Source organism: Quercus lobata, chromosome 6, assembly GCF_001633185.2.
Source record: "Quercus lobata isolate SW786 chromosome 6, ValleyOak3.0 Primary Assembly, whole genome shotgun sequence".
NCBI classification, from domain to species: Eukaryota; Viridiplantae; Streptophyta; class Magnoliopsida; order Fagales; family Fagaceae; genus Quercus; species Quercus lobata.
This window is the reverse complement of record NC_044909.1, coordinates 53,131,862-53,147,714: the sequence shown is the minus strand read 5'-3', so window position 1 is coordinate 53,147,714 and position 15,853 is coordinate 53,131,862. Positions and strand designations below refer to the sequence as shown.

Sequence of the window (15,853 nt, the reverse complement as noted above, 5' to 3'; positions counted from 1 at the left end):
TTACAAACACAAAGACCTTCAAGGATTCAAAATACCTTCAACAAACCCAAGTCCTTACACGCCTTAATCCAAATTTACAGATCCAAGCAAACCCAAATAGCAAAAACCCCAAGTTCAAGATTGCTTTCCTTTTCCTCACCAACTCTGACCTCCACTTCGCCCCTCTTTGGCAACAGTTTTTCCAAAATGCCCCTTCCAAAAACCTCTACAATGTGTATGTCCACACCGATCATTCCGTCAAAGTCACCCGCCCTAAGGGCATCGTCTTCGAATTCCGCTTCATTCCGATGAAAAAAACCTACCGCGGCTTGTCGACGCTCATCTCCGCCATGTGCCTTTTGCTTGCCACCGCCGTCATCGACGATCTGGCCAACGCATTCTTCTTCTTCTTCTTTTTTCTGTATCAGATCTCCTTGGAGTTCGGATCCGGGTTGATAGAGCCAGATCTGTCTTTGGGAACCATTTGGGTTTGTAAAAGTTTTGGAGATTTGGATTTGTTTGGAACAAGTGAAAGAGTCAGAAACGGTGTTTGAGGAAAGGAAGGAAGTGAAGGTGTGGGTTTTTATAGAGGCAGGTTAGAAAGAGAGAGAGTGTGTGCGTTTAAGAGGGTGTGGGTTTTGTGTTGTTGTGATTTGGGTCTGGGTTTGTGTTTGATCTCTGTTTTTCTTTTTTTCTTTTTTCGTTTGTGTTGTTGTAATCTGGGTTTGAGTTATTGGTTGCTGGGTTTGTGTTCTTGTAATTTGGGTTTGAGTTCTTCGTTGCTGGGTTGGATTGGGAAGAACAAGAAGAACAAGTTGTAGTGTTCTTATGAAAATTAATAATGATAAGTAATATATTTTTTAAAATTAAATTAGATTTAAGGTTTTTTTTTTTTTAAATTTTAATAATATTTTAATCATTACATTAGTGCCACATCAGCGCCACGTCAGCCAATAGAATGTTCCGTTAGCCACGTCAGCTATTTCCGTCTGTTGGCTGATAGAAATGACTAAAATAACACGCGTTAATTAGATTAGGAACTAAAAATGGTAAAATAAAAATGTAGGGACCAAAATAGAAATGACCCCAAAATGTAAGGACGAAAAGTGCATTTACGCCAAAATTCAAATTCAAATTATCATTAACTTTTATGAGTATTCTCTCTATCATAAATAATATGGTATGAATTCCATTGTAATGTATTATCAAATGATTATCAACTATTTGGTGTGGGGATGATCACATTACGGTGTGATCACTGTCCCACCACCGTCTTCTATTTGATTACACATTATGTGGGACTTCACTTCATAACCTAGCCGGCATGCAGTCCCGATACCAGTGTCTATGTCCCATGCCAATTCTCATCATGCCTTCTGCACAAAGAGTAGCGTTAAGTGTGACTTGGCCAGCATGTACACATTTTTGTCACTCCCAGTTTTGACCACTACTTTCTTCACACTATTTCAATTAATGACAGTATACCCCAAGTGACTTTTGAATCACTATCTTTCGTGTGACCAACATCAATCTTCACAGTTGTGAGGAATAGACCATTCATTCGTACACCACTATTTACGACTTCAGTTGTAAACATTCCAAATATGAGTTGACTCACGCCAAAATTATCATGCGTACTTTCTTTTAACAACTTAAGTGAACCTAAGTGATATTGATGAATACAGGTGAAAGTTTTGTGAATTCTAAAATTTGAAGTTTCTTTAAGCAAAGTGTGTAGTGTGTACGCATCATTGAGAATGTTTGTGTACGTATGCTTGAGTATGTGTACACGTTTTGAGCCAAAATAGGCAAAATCTATTGCATGATTTGTTTTACATATGGCTGCACTTTTCAGTGGCGGCACCATGTTTAAGCAAGGTGATCCTAGGACCACCTTGACCTGAAAAAAAAAAAAAAATATATATATATATATATAATAATAATTAATTTTTTATTTATTTATCTACCCTTAAAAAAAATTAGGAACACCCTCAAAAAAATTAGAAACACCCTCAAAATTTTTTTATGCCAATAAAATTAAATTTTGGTGGATTATTTGTTCTACTTTCAAGCAAAAAGAAAAAAAAGCTCAAAAAAAAAAAATTGTAACAGAGCAACCCAAAGGAAAAAGCCCAACATCAATCCTAAACAAAACCAACCCCACCAGATTTTTAAATCAAAATAATTATTAACTCAATACCCAACGGCCAACCCAAATGGATTCTCAAAAAAAAAAAAAAAAAAAAAAAACCAACCAAAACCCAATACACTCCACCGATTCATCATTCATCAAATGGTAAAGAAAAAACTAAAATCAGAAACCTAACCTAAAGAAAAAAAAAACCTCATCAATGAAATGACCAACGTACCAAGCATTGAAGCACATCGGCGTGACAGCGCCTCTACTTGATATTCGAGCAACAGAGCACATCGGTCATCGCATCGGGCCTCAAACTTGAGTAGTAGAGCACATCAGGCATCAAAGATCGGAGATCGGTCCGATTGGATTAGAGCTTGCGATGCTTCGGCTTGGCCTTGAGTCCTTCCTTGCCTCGACGTGCTGCAGTGGCCCACGGCGTCGCCCCTCAAGCCTCCCTCAAGGCATTTAAGTTTTCTTTTTCTCTCTTACATCTTTGGGTTTGCTGTGGAGTGTAGACTGTGGTCTGAGAGAGAGAGCTCTTTCTCTTTGAACTGAAATGAGAGTATGAGACTCTCTCTCTATATATGATTCTCTCTCTTTCTCTTTGAACTGTAATTGGCTTGGCTTTACTTTATAACTTTACAATTATTTGCCCCTGTTTTGACTTTATCCATTGGTGTGTTTTGTGTTGGTGAGTTTGTCTTTTAGTGTATTGTGATTTGTGAATTTATCTGATTAACTCCTCTTATGACTCTTCATTGTTGAGTGGGGGGTGGATGGGGTGGGATATTTGAATTGGGGAAGTAAAGGCATGTAGAGGCAGGCACCAATACATTATAAAAGACAAAATTAAATTATGTTAGACACTAGGTAGTGGGTTGAGTTGTGGATAATGCACATGGAGTGTGTGCTATTGTATGCTAATGCACAGTGGGGTGTGTGCTAGACTGCTAGTAGTTAGAAAAAAAAAATAATGAAGCAACTAAACAACAATAATTAATAATTTAATTAACCAATCTATATATTACTAAAAGTTGAAGCGTAGCGTTTAATGCTGTTGCTCTCACGTTGCCCCACATCAGCTGCCACGTCATTTTTTTTTTTTAAATATAATTTCTCCTTCAATTTTAAAATGGTTTTTACAATTTTCAGCTCTATAAATGCACCCCACTACTTATTTATTTACTCCCACTATCACCCTATAATAAATTGTAAGGACTAGGATTGAGCACTTCTTCTGTTAGATGAGTGGACTCAGGCCCAACTAGCCCAATACAATGAATTTATAGAGAGTAGGTTTAAGAACTAGGCCTAAGTGAGGGTTACAACAACCAGATATGGTTATCAGTGGGTTGAGTAATAAGGACATCGACTAAAGTGTGAAATTCAATCCTCAGCACTCATCCGAGGAGCTTATCGTTCCTCTTGTTTCTTCAATGCTTGGTTACAAAGGTTTCAAAGATGATACAAACTGCTATAGTATTCTCTATTTCTAATTTTTGATCCTTTTCTTCCTCCCCCTTCTTACTGGAGGGTTTCTCACATTATATATCCCCTTCCAGTTGATCTTGGCCCTCCATCTGTTGATCATGCAAGTCACCACTTGAGTGCTTGTCCTATCAGTCGCCTTTCCAAGCCTTCTGTGAGTTGCAGCAACCAAGGCTGCACTGTTCAGGGGTTATTTCCTCATTAATGCGGCCAAAAGGTTAGTTGTGGGCATTTAATGCGGAGGTGACAGTTTCTCCTTGAATTGCTCCTCCACCATGCTCCCATGGCTGTCCCACTGTACTTGTCATTTTTCTTGGGATGCTCTGGGAGGTTGCCTTCGATGGCGTGCCATTTTTCCCTTCTAGGATCTCGGTTGGCCGAGGACAGGGTTGTCCTCGGCGACGTTTCTTAGCAATTTGGGCTTTCTTAATTTGTCTTCGGGCATTTCTTCCTCCTCAGCGTGGGTCTTAGGCTTAGTATAAGGTGGGTCGGGGCTGCCAAATTCTTTGACCCCATATAAATCTAGCCCACTACTTATTTATTTATTTCCACCATCACCCTATAATAAATCTATATAATTAATTAATAAAACCCACCTCTTATTTATTTAGTTCCACTATTAAGCCCAACTCAAAGTATTTTCAGTTCAGTTTTAGAGTTTTGTGTGAGCCTTTTCAGCTTATATATATATATATATAAAATAAAATAAAAAACCTAAAGTTGAAGCGTAGCGTTTAATTATTACTAAAAGCTGAAGCGTAGTGTTTAATGCTGCTGCTCTTACATTGCGTCACATCAGCTGCCATGTCATTTAAAAAAAAAAATTTATCCTACAATTTTAAAATGGTTTTTACAATTTCCAGCCCTATAAATGCACTCTACTACTTATTTATTTACTTCCACTAGCAATAATAAATCTAGCCCACTACTTATTTATTTATTTCTACTATCACCCTATAATAAATCTAGTCCATCTCTTATTTATTTAGTTCCACTATCAAGCCCAACTCAAAATCTTTTTAGTTTAGTTTTAGGATTTTGTGTGAGCATTTTCAGCTTAAAGGAAGAAAAAAAAAAAAAAAAAACTAAACTAAAGCTGAAGCATAGCGTTTAATGCTGTTGCTCTCACGTTGCGTTACATCAGTTGCCACATCATTCTTTTTTAAAATATAATTTGTTCTACAATTTTAAAATGGTTTTTACAATTTTCAGCCCTATAAATGCACCCATTACTTATTTATTTACTTTCACTATCACCCTATAATAAATCTAGCCCATTACTTATTTATTTACTTCCACTATCACCTATAATAAATCTATATAATTAATCCAGCCACCTTTTATTTATTTAGTTCCACTATCAAGCCCAACCCAAAGTCTTTTCAGTTAATTTTTAGAGTTTTGTGTGAGTTTTTTCAGCTTAAAGGAGGAAAAAAAAAAAAAAAAAAAAACATTGAAACCTTTCAGGCTTTAGGTTTTTTTTTTCTTTCCAATTTTACTATAATTGTTTTTAACATTTTTTTTTAATATTTACACTTCTCCAACCTTTCTCTCTTCTTTACCATTTTATCTCCCCACTATTTCTTCAGTCTTTCTCCCTCCCTTACCTTTTCATCTCCCCTCCTTACCTTTTCATTTCCTCACTACCCTTTATATTAATATCATTCTTCTTCTTTCCCTTCATCTTCCTTTATTTTTGTCTTTTCTTACTCACACCCTCTTACTATAAATTTGTTACTATCTCTTCTATTCTATGCATAGTTTTCGCTCATAAAAAAAATGGTTCTCTCTCTCCCCCCTCTCTCTCTCTCTAAATTTTTTGGTGGATTTTATTTATTTATTTTTCTTGCATCTCTACTTTAGGTTGATAATTTTTTATATTCTTTAAAACTCTATTTTGGGTTAATGCAATTTAGTTTTGTTTTTTTAAATTGTTGTTTATTTATTTTTTATTCTCTTTGATTGTTAAATGTTATCCTATTGCGTTCTAAAGAATTAAATATAGTATATAAAAATATAATATTATTCTATTACATAGCATGATTTGGATGATTTGGTATTTATTCTGTTACATAGCATGATTTTTTATAGTGCTCAATTTAAATGTTAAACTATGAGACTTTACTAATTTTTGTTTATTTTCTAATCCTTTGTGGTGGACAAAGCACTCTTAATAGTTGTATTAGAAGTACTCTATAATGCCATTCATTTAAAGAAAAGCAAAGGTTAGCCAAACGAAAATAATCGGATAGGTGACAAATTTTAACTTTTGCAATTTTATTTTAATTATTATTATTTTATAACAATGCATGTATAGAAATTTAATTCTTAGATTTTGCTAATAATTGTTTATTTGATAATATGTTTTGGGTGGCCAAAATTATAATTTCTACAAAGAAAATAACCTTAATAGATTATCAAAAACAAAATTTTATCCTAATATCGGTTCAATTAATCATTGTTAAGTTTTATTAATTTTTTTTTAGTTGACGTTTTTTTTTGGTGTTTTGGATTGTTCCTTTATTACATTTATGATTGTTCTTATAATAAATAAAAATATAATTATGAAATACATTACTCATTATTAGATTAGTTTAAATTGTAATATTTTTTTTAATAAAATCACCATAAAAATAATTATCACGCGCAATGCACGGGTTCGCGACTAGTACATTATAAAAGACAAACAAATTAAATTATGTTAGGTTAAACTATAATTAATAATTTTATAATTAATAAAGTAACAATGCAATAAATTATAGTTTATGCTTCTTAAGGAACACCCAGAGAAAAATTCCTGGAGCCGCCACTGGCACTTTTGCAGCTTTGTTTTCATTAAAAACTCCTACACTCATTCATACAAACCGTACATGGTTTTTATTTTTGGGTATAAACACATGCACAGGATACAAATCAGTTAACATAATTAAAATTACAACAGTTCCAACCCAAACATTTAAAAGAGAGTTTGATAGCCTACGTATTAATTGACTAAAGCTCCAAGATGGAACCAATTATCAGGCTTCATATCCAGCATAAACACCACGATTATTGGGACCATCTAAAGTTCCATCTTTATGCACTCTTCCATTTGAGACCCTCTGATCATTTCGCCTTCTCTTGGCTCCATTTTTGCCAGCTTCCTCTTGCATTTTATCTGCATCCTCTTCCTTTTCTTTGACAAAAGAAAAAAATGATTTCTTGGATGAGCTTCCATCTGAATGCCTCATGTACTCCCGCACCATCTTAATGAGATACAAAAGCAGAGCAAGAAAGCAAGCTGAGCCACATAGTAAAAAGAGTCCCCAAAAGCTTTTAAGTGGAAGGCGGTCTACGTCTTGCTTTGCACCTTCTGAGTTACATGCACTTCTTGTAAGCCATTTATCATGAATCCTCTGTAGACCCCCATTCTCTGATAGTTTCAGGATCGCAGTTGACATGTCAATTGCTAGTGGCGAGTCCCGTGGAAAGGCCTAACCAATGAGAAATATAGAACAACACAAAACAAAATATAATTAAGAAATTTATATATTATGTTGTATATGTGACATCAATCACATTTATTATTTATAAGTATTTTGTAATAAAATCGATAATAACTTTAACATTTTTTTCATGGATATGACAGACATGAGCAATGAATTAAAAACAAGTGGCTAATCCAATACAAATATACTATGTCTAATCAAGTCAAACGCATGCATATGTACTATGGTTCTCTAATGAGTTTGATATGATATATTATTTCAGGATTCAGATCCACTAGATTTCCTAGGGTACTCTACTAAATAAATTTCCTTAAATTTTAACAATTCTTTAATAATTTAATGGTCTGGATTTTGTCATGTCAGCGTTTCAATAACAATAATCTTAATTGTTTTGTTTGCACCATTATTATATTATTTTAAGAGTATTATTAGTGGAATACTGATATGACAGAATTTAGACTCTTAAATCATAAAAGAATGGTTAGGATTTAAGGAAATTTATTGGTAAAGTACCCTAGGAAATCTAGAGGATCTTTGATCGATTAACCATTATTCTAGGACTCTCCTCACTTGTGAGTTCAAACTATCCCTTAATAAGTAGGACCCCATACATATGCATGTAAGATTTTAATTTGATGTCATTGTAATTTACCACTTGTTCCAAAAGTTTAAAATGCTACCAAATGATAATATCAATTACCATCATTCTATCATGATTATGAACAAATGCTAAAATGAGGAAGTATATTTTTAGAGAGGTGTTATATTCACAACATTTTCACAACAAATCATAAGTGATTAGTTGTTATTCGTTCAAATTTGAACCTAACACTAAGATTACTTTTTTGCTCCAACAATAATAACTAGTAACAACCCGTCACTTAGGATTTGTTGTGAAAATGTTATAAACATAGCATTTCTCATATTTTTATGGTTCACCAGTTTCACATTCACAAGATGACAAGAACAACTAGTCATCTTACCGAAAGTTTTGACAATAATATTTCTGTATGCTGAATTAGTAGAACCATTAATGATTAGTGAATGAACCCACAAAGAAATTAAATTTACCAAAGGGGATGTTCCTTGTTACTGTTAAAGAAACATCAAATGTTTATAAATGATACTTACAAAGCCCCATCCCATTTTGGTGAATTCTTGACCTACTATACCAAATTCACATCGGGTGGAGAGGAAGAGCTCCATGTATGCACGCTCATCAATCACTGCAGCAACACCACCCTTCCTTGGACCATCCCTCAAGGCTTTCTCATATTCGTTTGGAGAGTTCAGGGGAACAAGTCTGTTCTTATGCACGTTGAGCTCCTGTGTCAAATAATTTTCAGCAAATGAACCCCGCAGGTAACCAATTGGATCGTTGCTCGATATTAAACTTTCAATCCCTTTGACGGGCGAAGAAAGCTGTTCCACTGTCAGTATTGAGGTCAGACTTGCAATGTAACTCGAATTGAGTATTAAAACTACAAAAAGCCATATGATAAGCACTAAGCGACCAAGGGTGCTGGCAATCCTTTCCCCTGCATAAAACATGAAAGGAGCGATTTAGTAATCCTTATTACTAGTAGATCCAAGAGATAGTCATGTTGCATTAATTACAACAGGTCATGTCAATATATAGCAATTTGCAAGTGACTGCAGCAAATTGCTTGTGAAGAATAAAGTAGAGCATTTTACTTACTATGAGAGAAAAACAAAGTGGAAAAGCTGAACCTGCAAAGTGAAAGGCACAAAATTAGCAATAGGGGAATTGATAAAAATTCAAGAAGATGCAATCTTATAGAATATTTTTGAAAATGAAAGACGAACCAATAACAAAACATTCCAGGTACAATCATTTATTTACTTTTAGCGTCCAAACTATCATCATCACAAAAGGAACTTTTCTGGACCTGACAATGGTTACATTATTAGTGAAGGTGAAAAGTAGGGAAATATGTTCTACTTTTTTTTGGATGTGAAGGGCTTCTAGTGATCTCTACCTCAGCATTATCATTTTCTTACAAAGAAAGAATGAATGGAGTGAGTTTTACCATAGTAACGCGTGTAGCTAAGCTGTTCCTAATAGAAGCGTAAGTGATGTTACATCTACTATAAATTTTACTATATAAGTTAGACAAACTGAAGCGTCAACTTTAAATACAAAATAAAAATGTATTTCAAAAATCGCATTCAATGTCTTATAAGTTTAAATAAAATTAGTAGTAGCTTTAGTATTTTTTTTCTTCTTAAGAACTCACCATATAATTGTGACAAATTGTTTTCTAGGAGGGCCCCGGAATTCATCATTTGTCCTGCGCTCCAAAATCCAAACAACTGCTCCCACAAGAAGGAAAGATATTCCTGTGACACACCACATCAATGGAGTAAATGGTCTCAAAAATGCCCAAGCACTAGAGTTCAACTTCCAAACTGGGGCCACTACCACTAGCCCAGACTCAATATATGGCTGTGTAAAATCCACCATCTTTGCCCTGTTTGTGGTAATTGTAATGTCTCCAACCACAGCATCAAAGTCCTATACATATGTAACATCAAAACCAGTGAATCAGGAATTATAACTAAAAGCATGAAAAACAAAAGCATATCACACTATAAGAGTAGGATAGAGGATTTTTATTCCAATGTCTGTAGAGAATTGATGTACTTCATACTTACTCCAGTTGTGATCTTGTGCAGAAGATCTTGGTTTATTGGATTCGTATGCCCATCTCCAAATGGAACAAACTTGTACGGGACTGGATATGGTAACGCGTCCTTTGCAGCATTAAACACATCAATGCAATAACCACCAAACATATCAGGGCCTTCACCTCTAGAGACAAATTCACGATAACTAACACGGATTGGAACTCCAATTCTCAATTGCCTTCCATTGCTTGATAATTCCCATCCACGAGGCTTTTGAGTTGTTTGTCCTGGCCAGATTACACCGTATAGTGATGGATGAATTGAACTGGAGCCATTTGCTTGTGCATTGAGCTTATCTGGTGGCACAACTGATAAGCCAGAAGAATTGGACCAATACCCAATTGTCCTAGACCCTGTGCCAATCACATTGATGACTTCATATGAAGGATGAATGAGGTTACCATCAGGAGTGAACTTAACCTGGCCAGTTACACCACTCATGTTAACATTTAAAATGTTTTCACGCAACACTGACCCTTCATCAAAGACACTCATAGCATTAAAACGCAAGTTTCCTTCACTAAAATCACTTAAACCCTTATCATTTGAAAATGAAATGTTTTTCCCCTGACTGAAAAATTTGTCAAGTGCATGAGCAAGAAGCCAGACAGTGTCATAGGCATACAGACCATAAGTATTTAGTCCAAAAAGGCCATTGTTTGTGTTTCCTGCAGCAGTCAAGTTGCTCCACCTGGAAACAAATTTCTTTTTCAAATTTGTCTCCGGTGTGTACATGCGCAATGTAAGAACACCCTGAATACTATCCATTACTGATGAAGATAAGGAAGATTCTGTATCTAGTAGAGTAGAGAGCCAATCAGTAGCTATCCATACATATCCATTTCTCATCATCTGCATATCCCTTGCAGCATCAAGTACCTCTACACCTGAGGAATCATAAATGTGCAGTATAATAATCCGAGACTCCATCAAAGCCACCTTGACCAGTGCATTGGTGATTTCAACGCGGCCTAAGTTAGGTCTCATAGGAGCTTTATACGAGATTTTACATCTTTTCTCGGCTAGCATGTCCCCCAATGCAGCAATCCCATTTCTACCATGATCATCATCAATATAGATTGCTATTACATCTCGCCATTCATAGTAGGCTACAATTTCTGCTACTGCAGCCATCTTGAAGAGATCACTTTGCGTTGTCCGAACAAAGTAAGGGAACTGAAGTGAATTCAGGGTGGGGTCTGTTGCTGCAAAGGATAATAAGGGGACACGGAGCTCATTCGCTATATGTGAAATTATATGAGCCATAACTGAGCGCTGGGGACCTAGTATGGCCACTGTATCATTCTCCATAAACCGCAAAGCTGAAAAACAACAACTAAGCTTTAGTCCCAAAATAGCGCAGAGTTTGTAAAAGAAGGTGAAAAATATAGACTATGAAATTTTATGACTTGCGCATCATGGAAAGGATGAAAATTTGTGAATGAACAAAAAGGAGATGTTACAGAGAATGTACCCTCAACAATTCCCAAAAATTCATTGTCTAATTTGGAATCCTGCAATGCTAATTTCAGCATAGTTCTATTTAGAATTGTTGGATCGTCATTCACATCTTTGATGGCAGCTTCTATTGCAACTTTAGCAACTTTCCCAATGGAGGAATTGAAAGAGAAAATAGCCCCAATTTTCACAAAGCTGGGTATTGTAGAAACGTTAACACTAGTATTACTAGTGCTAATACAAAGCCCATGGTAGAAAAGCATAGATACCAGAAGCCAAAACATATTCGTGGTGGAATACACTGCAAGAAACAAAACAACGTAGTCACAGACGGATACTTCCTTCTACCAAAAGGCACCAACATGTACAGAATACAGATAAGCATTTATGTTAAAAGCTTCAAATATAAGTGGAAGCAAGAAAATTTAATGAGGTTCGGCTTATGGCATACGTCCATAGTGGAAAGCTTAAGCGACTACATCTTTATTGCTATATTGAAATGTGTTCCAATGAATCAATGTAAGTATACATAGGAATATATTAAGTTTGGTATGGTAACTCTAAAACTAGGGTATCCCATGGTATCACAAAATCACAGTAGCCCTTAATTTTCTACAAAACTATTGTTTGCGTATATATGATGAGATGCTAATATATGTATGTATATAATATAATATAATATCATATATAATATATACTAATATATTCTAACAATACACACATATACACACGTAAATATACATAATATAAATATGTATTTATGTATGCATATATACATTATAAGGATATGAAGCTAAATGGCTTTCAAAAAAAAAAAGGATATGAAGCTAAATGAGCGAAGCATAAGTTGTTCTCTCAGGCCTATGCACATGTCACAAGAACAACAGAAAATACCTCTAAAGATTAGTTCTTAAGAAAATTGCAGTGTAGTATGTTTAGATGTATTTGTGTGCCTATGTGTGTGTGAATATATATGTATTTATATATTTATATTACCAAAGCAAATACAAATAGCAATGACTAAACAGAGTCATGAAACACGTAAAAGAAGACCCACCAAATAAGACAAAATAAGAGGGTGTTTGGATTGGGAGTATTTTAAAACTCAAAAATCAAAACTCAAAACACATCACTCAAACTGAAAAAAACCCATCAATGTTTAGAGAAATTGAAAAAAACATTGAAACACAAACAAAAGCAAAACAGAGCACCTGAACAAAAACTTTGAAATACAAACATTGAAATTTAGAGGAATACAAAACAGAGCAAGGTGGGTTTACGGAGGGAGAGAGAGAAAACGTGGTCACCTGGGCAGAGGTCGGAGCTGATGAACTGACTGATGTCGGCACAGGTGAGAGATGAGCTTGTCGGTGGTGCTAGGCCTTTGCTTGGATGGGTTCTTCTCTCAATAGATGTTGTCACGCGTGAGATTATGAGATGAACTGAACCACTGGAGTTTGATATAAAGGTTGGGTATCAGAAAAGTCAAGGAAGTGATTTTATGTTGGTTCAGAGAGGTGGGTGAGATGAGTGAATGGGGAAGTTGGGTTATGAGTAATGTCATCTGAAGGAAGAGAGCAAAAAATGAGGGAAAAGGTAGTGTAAAACTCTTGCTTAAGCCTGGGAGAAGCCAAAAAAAGAGAGAGTTCCAACTATCTGAAATTTTAGGTGACTACACACTGCACCGGGTGCCACATAGTTGTAAGTAATAACCAAAATGCTATCAAACTCAGTTTTTGAAAACTGAAAACACCAGGAAACCTATTATCAGTTTTCATTATTATATCTCAAAATTTTGAGAAATAAGTTTTGGAAACAATGACCGAAAACAAAACCAAACAAAATGCAACTCAGTGGAGCCCACGAAATTTGAATTTTGAGTTATATAACTCAAAATAACCCAATCCAAACACCCTCTTAATTTCTTAAATAGTTTTGAAAACGTGCTCACTAACGAAATTGTTTGAAAATCAGTATTATTTTGAAAGGAAAAAAAACCCTATTTATTAGGTAAGCTTCAAATGTGCTAGTGGTTTTTGTAAGTAAGTTGATGGTAGGGATTAACTTAGTAGCAAGTTATCAAAAAGAGAGAAGCCACGTCCATAACATTTTTACGATATTTTTACAACAAATCATAGGTGGTTAGTTGTTATTGGTTCAAATTTGAATCTAAAACTAAGATTACTTTTTTACCCAATAATAACAACCAGTAACGATCTGCTACTTAAGATTTGTTATAAAAATGTTGTGAAAATGTTGTGGACATATCATTTTTCTATTAAAAATGATAGGGATCAAATTGATTGCAAAAAAGTTAAAACTGAATTAAAAGTTTTATTCTTATGTAGGGTTTTACTAATGTATGTGTGTCCTAGGGCATACATTAGTAAACCATTTTAAGAAATTTTTTTATGGAAAAATGAAAAAGTTACCAACTTTTTAAATAGATTTCTCATAAAATATTTCCAAAAATGGATGATTAATATGTGCTCTAAGGGCATACATTAACTGGACCCTTCTAATGTATTGGACAATCAATTGAATGGAAAGGTAAGGAGTAGAAACCTAGGTTCATAGGACCTTTCATGATTGGGAGGGAGATGAATGATTTTTTCTCTTTCTTTGAGTTCATTTATCCTTAGGCTCCCATGAGGAGGGGGTGGATAAGATGAGATAGTGTCTTAAGGGGAATGCTATATTTGATACCGGACTTTTTATAAGGAGATTCAGGGAGCTACTATTGTCTCTTTTCCTTGGAAAGGTATTTGGTTCGTGAAGGTTCTCGAGAGGGTGTCGTTCTTTTTGTGGACAACAACATTGGGAAAGATTTTTACTTTGGATAACCTTACAAAGAGGGTTAGTCATTAGTAAATTGGTGTTGTATGTACCTTTTTTTTTTTTTTTTTTGGTTAAGAGGGATCTGTATTAAACTTAGTTAGCCATGAAAGGCAAAGTATTGGCTACCCGCCTTACATAGTACAGACCAGTGGCATCTTTATTAACAAAAGTTACAATATCAGGGGTAGGGGGATTGAGCAAAATAACAAACTCTTCTTGCTACATACATCCCTCGTTTGCCAGTCCATCAGTTGCCCTATTTGCTTCCCGATAGGTGTGATTCATCCTGGTTTGTTGGAACTTGTTGAGAAGGTACCTACAATCATTCAAGAGAGAGGAATAGTCCCTGTTAGTGACTAAATTAGACAGAACTAGGTCAACCACCACTTTTGCATTGAGTTCAACTTCCAGGCAATCAACTCCCAACTGCAATGCAAGCTGTAGCCCGTCTCGCAATGCCCAAAATTCAGCTATAACACTTGTAGTGAATCCTATATTACGAGTGTAACCTTTGATCCAAGCACCTCTATGATCCCGAATCAATCCTCCACCCCCTACTCTCCCTGGATTTCCCAATGATGCTCCATCTAAATTTAACTTACACCATCCTTCCATTGGTCTATTCCATTTGACACGGGAGTGCCTTACTTGTATGGCTCTAAATGATTTCCCCACACAGTACACATACTCAATGGCTTGCTTCAGACATGAGTCATGAAGTTTTGGGTTTAGTGTAGTGTTTTCAAACACTACCCTGTTCCTATGTTTCCAGAGTGACCAAACAGCAAAGGTGAACATTATCTTCCACGAACATCCTTTCACCTTAATCAACAAGTTGCGCACACAGTTGGTTTCGAGCCATTTAAGTATATCAAGACAAAGGTGGATTTCAAATCAGATGACACACCAATTTTTCTCCAAAAAGCTGTTGCAAAGGGGCAATCCCTCAACATATGAATTATAGTTTCTGCATCAGAGTTGTAGAGAAGGCACACGGCTTCACATTCAATTCCTCTCGATGCAATTACCTCCCCAACTGGTACACTATTATGATGACATAGCCAGAGAAAGTGACAAATCCTTGGTAGTGAGTTGATTTTCCAGATCCAACTCCCTTTGAAACCATTGCTGTGCTCCTCCTCAGGTCTTGCCAAAGTGTACGTCGATGCCACAGTGAACTCCCTATCCTTTGAGACTTTCCAACTCATTGAGTCCCCTTTCTCCCCCATATAGCTGAATGGGTGCAACAAGGATTCTTCCTTTTATACACTGTGGCAGATAAAAAGAAATGGCATTCCAATGCCATTCACCTCCTTGTCTCATATCTTCAATAGTGATTTCTTACTCTGCCTGGCGGATTGGTCCCTGAATTAGCTCTTTAATTGATTTGCCCTCGACCCAATTATCATACCAGAATTTTAGCTTGGAGTTACTCCCTACATTCCATCCTATTCCCTTCATGAAAACAGGGAATCCCTGTTTAATTGCTTTCCAATTAATAGAACAAGGAAGTTTGTCCGGGTCCCTGGCATTTTTTTGAGCTTGGGTGCAATACTTGTTCAGTAAAACTTTCGCCCACAAGGAGTCGCTTTCATGGTACATTCTCCAGTTTAATTTAGCTAGAAGAGCTATATTTTTTACCTTTGCTGTCTGAATGCCAAGTCCTCCTTCCTCTTTAGTTTTGATAATTTTACTCCACCCACCATATGCATCTTCTTTTTTTCTTGCGTGGTGCCCCATAGAAAATCCCTAC

The 15,853-nt window shown here is 35.6% G+C and overlaps 1 protein-coding gene across 2 annotated transcripts; it reads right to left on the bottom strand.

Moving 5' to 3' along the window:
* Positions 1 to 6,416: 6,416 nt before the first annotated feature.
* Positions 6,417 to 12,733, bottom strand: LOC115994015 (glutamate receptor 3.6-like). Of its 2 annotated transcripts, XM_031118027.1 has the most exons (7): positions 12,570 to 12,733; positions 11,279 to 11,563; positions 9,772 to 11,126; positions 9,354 to 9,631; positions 8,795 to 8,826; positions 8,227 to 8,633; positions 6,417 to 7,080 (listed from the first exon to the last, which is right to left on the bottom strand). In XM_031118027.1, the coding sequence occupies exons 2-7, from the start codon at positions 11,544 to 11,546 to the stop codon at positions 6,625 to 6,627; spliced, it is 2,796 nt and encodes a 931-aa protein (XP_030973887.1). In that variant the 5' UTR covers positions 11,547 to 11,563; positions 12,570 to 12,733; the 3' UTR covers positions 6,417 to 6,624. The 2 variants fall into 2 exon arrangements, with proteins under 2 accessions (XP_030973887.1, XP_030973886.1); XM_031118026.1 differs by lacking the exon at positions 11,279 to 11,563 and having other exon boundaries at positions 12,570 to 12,643.
* Between the last annotated feature and the right edge of the window lie 3,120 nt (positions 12,734 to 15,853).